At 42.9% G+C, this 7,500-nt stretch overlaps 2 protein-coding genes across 3 annotated transcripts in view; one reads left to right on the forward strand and one right to left on the reverse strand.

Moving 5' to 3' along the window:
- The window catches only part of dorip1 (dopamine receptor interacting protein 1), a 6,921-nt gene extending 698 nt beyond the window's left edge, over positions 1 to 6,223 (forward strand). The window contains exons 2-5 of one of the 2 annotated variants that reach the window (XM_079853886.1): positions 412 to 936; positions 2,144 to 2,233; positions 2,314 to 2,454; positions 2,562 to 6,223. In XM_079853886.1, coding sequence (XP_079710012.1) covers positions 412 to 936; positions 2,144 to 2,233; positions 2,314 to 2,454; positions 2,562 to 2,745 — 940 coding nt within the window. In that variant the 3' untranslated portion in view covers positions 2,746 to 6,223. The remainder of the gene's footprint in view (positions 1 to 411; positions 937 to 2,143; positions 2,234 to 2,313; positions 2,455 to 2,561) is intronic. The other variant, XM_079853887.1, reaches the window with a different exon arrangement.
- A 510-nt stretch (positions 6,224 to 6,733) lies between these two features.
- Positions 6,734 to 7,500, reverse strand: part of klhl28 (kelch like family member 28) — a 13,405-nt gene continuing 12,638 nt past the window's right edge. Inside the window, exon 7 of the mRNA XM_079853877.1 lies at positions 6,734 to 7,500. This exon is cut by the window's right edge and continues 928 nt beyond it. The gene's annotated coding sequence lies outside the window, so the exon portion shown is untranslated.

Raw genomic sequence — 7,500 nt, forward strand, 5'->3', positions numbered from 1 at the left:
GCACACACACACACACACACACACACACACAGTCTTCCGCAGGTTATATGGCCAAATTCACACAAAATTATGTCAAAATGCCCATCTTGGTGAGTCAGTTATGTCTTAAAGTGAAGTCGTCACCTTTATTTATATAGTGCTTTTTACAATACCTATTGTTTCAAAGCAGATTTACAGAGATAATAATGCAACAAAGTTTGTTTCTTGAAGAAAATAGCATCACAGTCCAGCTTAAGTAAGTTCAGTGATGATTTTTGTTGTAAAAAAGTTACTAATTTAGTTAATTTATCTATCTAGCAGCCGCTCTGGAGAATACAGAGAGTAAACAGTTGAGTATCAGTATACTGGACCCGTGCGTTCGCTCTTAAAGAGACAGCAGCCTAATAAACCTGCTTGTGTCTGTTGTGGCAGGACCAAGACTCTTTTCGAGGAGATCCGCGCCTCCATCAACAATAACGCGGAGGGCGAGCGCTGGTTCTGGCGGCCCGTGCTGCCGTGGGGCGGCGTGTTCCCCATCCGAGCGGGACGCAAGGCCATCGCCTCCACGCCGCTGTACGTGCAGATCAGCCTGAAGAACACCTGCACCATCGACGGCTTCCTCATGCTGCTCTACGTCATCCTGAGGGACAACCGGAGCTTTCCCCGAGAGCTGGCGCCCTTCCTGGGCAAGCGCTTCGTGGAGCACTTCCTGTTCCTCATGGACTCGTGCGACTACACCACGGTGAAGATGCTGTGGATCTGGGACCGCATGTCCAAGCGCCAGTACCGGTCCGAGGTGAACCACACGGCGCTGGAGATCGACCTGTTCGGCAACGAGCACGAGAACTTCACCAAGAACCTGGAGGACCTGATGTCCAGCGCGCAGGAGAGCTGGTGCTCCAACGGGAGCTGCCCGACCCGCTTCCAGGAGCACCCGCGCAAGACCATCAGCGTCAAGTGCGGTGACCTCTGACCCCGACACAGCAAAACCTAACCCTAACCTCATCTGAACTAGGGCTGCAGGACATATGCAAATTAGGGATGCACCGATGTGAACATTTTTTTTGCCGATACCGATAATTCTTTATATTTGAAAACCGATATATTGAAAGATCTTCGAGACAAACTTTAAGTTGGCTTGAGAAAAGTTTGGACCAGAAAGTTTGAAGAAGTTTAAAGTAGTTTGAAGTAGATAAAAAGTTAAAAAGTTGCTAGGGTGTTTCTAGTGAGTTGCTAAAGTGTCCTGGGTGGTTGCTAGGTGGTTGCTAGAGTATTCTGGGTGGTTGCTAGGGTGTTGCTAGGTGGTTGCTAGGGTGTCCTGGGTGTTGCTAGGGTGTTGCTATGGTATTCTGGGTGTTGCTAGGGTGAAAATCCCAAATTTTTGAGCCTGATTACAAAATAAAAGTCTCGCTATAAAAGCCACGTCCCAAACACAGTTCTAATGTTCTCATCACTCCAGACTGAATAACTTTTCTAGCTTTAATAAGAATCAGTGTATATATTTAATTCATACGGTGAAGACTACGCAGTTTTATTTTTACATTTGATTATTGAGTTTCTGTGGTTGAATAACCCTGATGTAGGATGACCCCTGACCCCACACGACCCTTACTCTCTTTGTGTAACGCCACGGTAAATCTGCTGTTCGCTTTCAGAAGTGATTTACATGTGTTTTACACACGTAAAGTATTGTGGTATTGCAGATCGAATATCACGTGATTTAACAAGTTCCGCGTTTGTCTTCGGTGTTGTGCAGCCCTGGGTCAGTGTCATATTTGATGCATCGGCTTTTATGGCTCATATAATCTGATATAGTGAGAAAACGGAGGAAAACACTGAGCAGAAATATGTAATTTGGTGCAGAATCTGATATTTATATGAGATTCTGATGCTTGTAATGTAAATCAGTGAGATCTTTATTACAGTACAGCAGTTTCTGCTTATAGAGATGAGAAGAGAAAGATTGTTTTAATGAAAGACATTCATATTTAAGATGATTCATTCATTATTAGATTCCAGAATGAATGAAGTTTGTGTGATATTTCAGTGACGTCTCTCACTGTTATTAATGGTTATTATGGTTATTAATAGTCCATCAGCGGCCGATTCACAGCTGTATCTCTCTCTCTGTGTGTGTGTGTGTGTGTGTGTGTGTGTGTCTCAGTCCTCCTCATGAGCTTCCAGATAAAGATCCCATTCAGTCGGCGCTGGACGAGTTCTTCTGCCCGCGGCTGGAGCCGTGTGAAGAGTCTGAGTGAGTGTTTGACACTGGTGTGTGTGTGTGTGTGTGTGTCCGTCCAGCTCACGTCTGTGATGTGTGTGTGTGTGTTTCAGATGTGACGGTCTGAGAGAGTTCAGTCCGAGGCTCTTCTGTCACGGTCCTCCAGCGTTCGTGATCCTCGACATGCAGATGTGGCGTTCAGAAGACCTGCCGTACGTGCCCTTCCACCTGGAGCTCTCGGAACAACGGTGTGTGTGTGTGTGTGTGTGTGTGTGTGTGTGTGTGTGTGTGTGTGTCACATAAACCCCTCAGACTAGTCTCATGAGTCCATCAGCTCATCTGTGTGTGTGTGTGTGTGCAGGTACTCGCTGGAGGGCGCGACGCTCTTCAACAGAGATGAACATCATTATTCCGCAGCGTTTCAGATCGACGGATTCTGGATGCATTACGACGGTTTACGGAGCGACAACCTCGTTCTCCTGAACAAACCACCCGAGTTCCTGCTCCTGTCCTCACTCGTCTACATCAGGACAACAGACAGATGAACACACACACACACACACACACACACACTCCTGCTCCTGTCCTCACTCGTCTACATCAGGACAACAGACAGATGAACACACACACACACACACACACACACTCCTGCTCCTGTCCTCACTCGTCTACATCAGGACAACAGACAGATGAACACACACACACACACACACACACACACACTCTCCTGCTCCTGTCCTCACTCGTCTACATCAGGACAACAGACAGATGAACACACACACACACACACACACACACACACACACACACACACTCCTGCTCCTGTCCTCACTCGTCTACATCAGGACAACAGACAGATGAACACACACACACACACACACACACACACACACACACACTCCTGCTCCTGTCCTCACTCGTCTACATCAGGACAACAGACAGATGAACACACACACACACACACACACACACACACACACACACACACACACACACACACTCCTGCTCCTGTCCTCACTCGTCTACATCAGGACAACAGACAGATGAACACACACACACACACACACACACACACACACACACACACACACACACTCCTGCTCCTGTCCTCACTCGTCTACATCAGGACAACAGACAGATGAACACACACACACACACACACACACACACACACACACACACACACACACTCCTGCTCCTGTCCTCACTCGTCTACATCAGGACAACAGACAGATGAACACACACTTCTAGTCACTCAGTCTTCAGGAATGAACTGTGTGTGTCTGCTGATGTTTTATACAGTATATATGAGTGATATGAGTGTATGTACAGTATGAGTGAGTGTATGTACAGTATATGAGTGAGTGATATGAGTGTATGTACAGTATGAGTGAGTGTATGTACAGTATGAGTGAGTGATGAGTGTATGTACAGTATGAGTGAGTGATGAGTATGTACAGTATGAGTGAGTGTATGTACAGTATGAGTGAGTGTATGTACAGTATGAGTGAGTGTATGTACAGTATGAGTGAGTGTATGTACAGTATATGAGTGAGTGATGAGTGTATGTACAGTATGAGTGAGTGTATGTACAGTATATGAGTGAGTGATGAGTATGTACAGTATATGAGTGAGTGTATGTACAGTATGAGTGAGTGTATGTACAGTATGAGTGAGTGATATGAGTGTATGTACAGTATGAGTGAGTGTATGTACAGTATACGAGTGAGTGATATGAGTGTATGTACAGTATGAGTGTGTATGTACAGTATATGAGTGAGTGATGTGTATGTACAGTATGAGTGAGTGTATGTACAGTATATGAGTGTGTGATATGAGTGTATGTACAGTATGAGTGAGTGTATGTACAGTATATGAGTGTGTGATATGAGTGTATGTACAGTATGAGTGAGTGTATGTACAGTATGAGTGTGTGATATGAGTGTATGTACAGTATGAGCGAGTGATATGAGTGTATGTACAGTATGAGTGAGTGATATGAGTGTATGTACAGTATGAGTGAGTATGTACAGTATGAGTGAGTGATATGAGTGTATGTACAGTATGAGTGAGTGATATGAGTGTATGTACAGTATGAGTGAGTGTATGTACAGTATGAGTGAGTGATATGAGTATGTACAGTATGAGTGTGTATGTACAGTATGAGTGAGTGATATGAGTGTATGTACAGTATGAGTGAGTGATATGAGTGTATGTACAGTATGAGTGAGTGTATGTACAGTATGAGTGAGTGTATGTACAGTATGAGTGAGTGATATGAGTGTATGTACAGTATGAGTGAGTGTATGTACAGTATGAGTGAGTGTGTGTACAGTATGAATGAGTGTATGTACAGTATGGGTGAGTGATATGGGTGTATGTACAGTATGAGTGAGTGTATGTACAGTATGAGTGAGTGGTATGAGTGTATGTACAGTATGAGTGAGTGATATGAGTGTATGTACAGTATATGAGTGAGTGATATGAGTGTATGTACAGTATGAGTGAGTGTATGTACAGTATGAGTGAGTGATATGAGTGTATGTACAGTATGAGTGAGTATGTACAGTATGAGTGAGTGATATGAGTATGTACAGTATGAGTGTGTATGTACAGTATGAGTGAGTGATATGAGTGTATGTACAGTATGAGTGAGTGATATGAGTGTATGTACAGTATGAGTGAGTGTATGTACAGTATGAGTGTGTGATATTAGTGTATGTACAGTATGAGTGAGTGATATGAGTGTATGTACAGTATGAGTGAGTGTATGTACAGTATGAGTGAGTGTATGTACAGTATGAGTGAGTGTATGTACAGTATGAGTGAGTGTGTGTACAGTATGAATGAGTGTATGTACAGTATGGGTGAGTGATATGAGTGTATGTACAGTATGAGTGAGTGTATGTACAGTATGAGTGAGTGATATGAGTGTATGTACAGTATGAGTGAGTGTATGTACAGTATGAGTGAGTGTATGTACAGTATGAGCGAGTGATGAGTGTATGTACGGTATGAGCGAGTGATGAGTGTATGTACGGTATGAGTGAGTGATGAGTGTATGTACAGTATGAGTGAGTGTATGTACAGTATATGAGTGAGTGATATGAGTGTATGTACAGTATGAGTGAGTGTATGTACAGTATGAGTGAGTGTATGTACAGTATGAGTGAGTGTATGTACAGTATATGAGTGAGTGATATGAGTGTATGTACAGTATGAGTGAGTGTATGTACAGTATGAGTGAGTGTATGTACAGTATATGAGTGAGTGATATGAGTGTATGTACAGTATGAGTGAGTGTATGTACAGTATGAGTGAGTGTATGTACAGTATGAGTGAGTGTATGTACAGTATACGAGTGAGTGATATGAGTGTATGTACAGTATGAGTGAGTGTATGTACAGTATGAGTGAGTGATGAGTGTATGTACAGTATGAGTGAGTGATATGAGTGTATGTACAGTATGAGTGAGTGTATGTACAGTATGAGTGAGTGTATGTACAGTATGAGTGTGTGATATGTGTATGTACAGTATGAGTGAGTGTATGTACAGTATGAGTGTGTGATGTCTGTAATGTTAACTCTTCTCTGGTGTTTTCGGTGTTGCTTGGAATCCAAGAATCTGTACATGGACTATAATAGTTCAGAGAAACTGCGGATCAGTGTGTGACCAGACGAACCCTCATCTATGCAACTGATCTGAGATCAGCGTCGTCCTCATTCACACACACTGAACACTGTTATTCCCTCTCTGCGATCTGATCAGAGACACATGATGATGCGGCTCTGACTTTCCTGAGGAAATCCCTCGTTTCTTAAATCAAGATCTTTCAGTTCTTAATCTTTACTTTATTTCTCCCAGTTGTCATGAGTAGATAGTTAGGAAACACTAATCTTTACTTTACTATGAGAATGAGTGAATATAATCATGAATGCAGTTTAATACTTTTATAATCAGTATTAAAAACTATTCAGATGTTGTTTCTGCTTTAGTTGCAAATAAATCTATTTGTTTCTAAATCGTGTGTTGATGAGGTCATTTAATGAAAACACCCTGACGAGACATTACTCGTGTTATAATGTTACATAATAGTGTGTAATGTTGCAGCTCTTCTCTATATCAGTGTCAGTGTTCCTGAACTCATTGTATCTCGAGTTTCTTCCGGGAACGAACACGTCACAATATTCCTCATTATAATAATTAATATGCAGAATAAAGGGGCGGGGCCTGGTTGAGTTAGTCAGTAGTGTGTTAAACTGGCGGTTATGGAAAGGGGCGGGGCATTTCCCAAACACACTCAAAGCGCTCGACCAATCACAACACACTGCTCCAGCCGACCAATCAGAGCACAGTGTGCTTTTCAGAAGGAGGGGCTTCATAGAGACAGGAAGTAAACAGAGCGTTCCTGACAGACTGTGAAGAGAGGAGCTGCAACACTGGAGAATTTGAGGAGAATAATCAACATTCAAGTTCTAGAAGAGCCTGAAACATCATCAAGACTTTGGAAAAGGACAGAATATGAAAGCAGAAACATTTCCAGGCCTTTATTTCTCGACTGGTTGAGCTGCGACACACATAAATAAACTGGCATTAGTACGCTATTCTCTTTCTGTCTCTCAACGCTTGATAAAATGTGAAAAATAAATACTGCGTTTGTAGCTAAGGTTATCGGTTTAGTTCCAGTAACAATCCACAGGTTTATAAAAACACAAGCCAGACAGACAGACTCATGAGAAACAGAAGAAGTGGCATCATCATCATCATCATCATCATCATCATCATCAGGGAAAACAACAAAACAAAGTTTAAGACGGTCAGAGAAAGTCACTCTAGATTGAGTCCCTCAAGAGCACTTTGGTGAGAGCGGCGAGACACGAACACCAACAAACACCAAACCCTTTCCTTCGGGAACGACGACCTCATCCGACGCCAGATGATGGACGGATGTCAGAATCACGGATCAGCGCATTTCTGTTCGTTTAGGAGAGAAAATCAGCAGATATATTGCAAACGGACATGAAGAGTCACGGTAAATGACGGCGATGAACATTCACTGGATGTACGGAATATTTCTTATTGCTAATCAAACACAGATGTTTCCCTTTGAGCCTCTGACAGACGTCCTCCGCTCTGCTGGAACGCTGAACACACTGAGCTGAGGTCAGATCAAGCCAAAAACTGAACCATGATAATTCATGTCCTTCCAAACGTGTGTTGAGTTTCACTTCCCATTGACTTCCATTATATGGACAAAAATACAGTGGAAGTCGATGGGAACCAAAACGGTTTGATAACC

The sequence above is a fragment of the Squalius cephalus genome (assembly GCF_949319135.1).
Source record: "Squalius cephalus genome assembly, chromosome: 20".
NCBI classification, from domain to species: Eukaryota; Metazoa; Chordata; class Actinopteri; order Cypriniformes; family Leuciscidae; genus Squalius; species Squalius cephalus.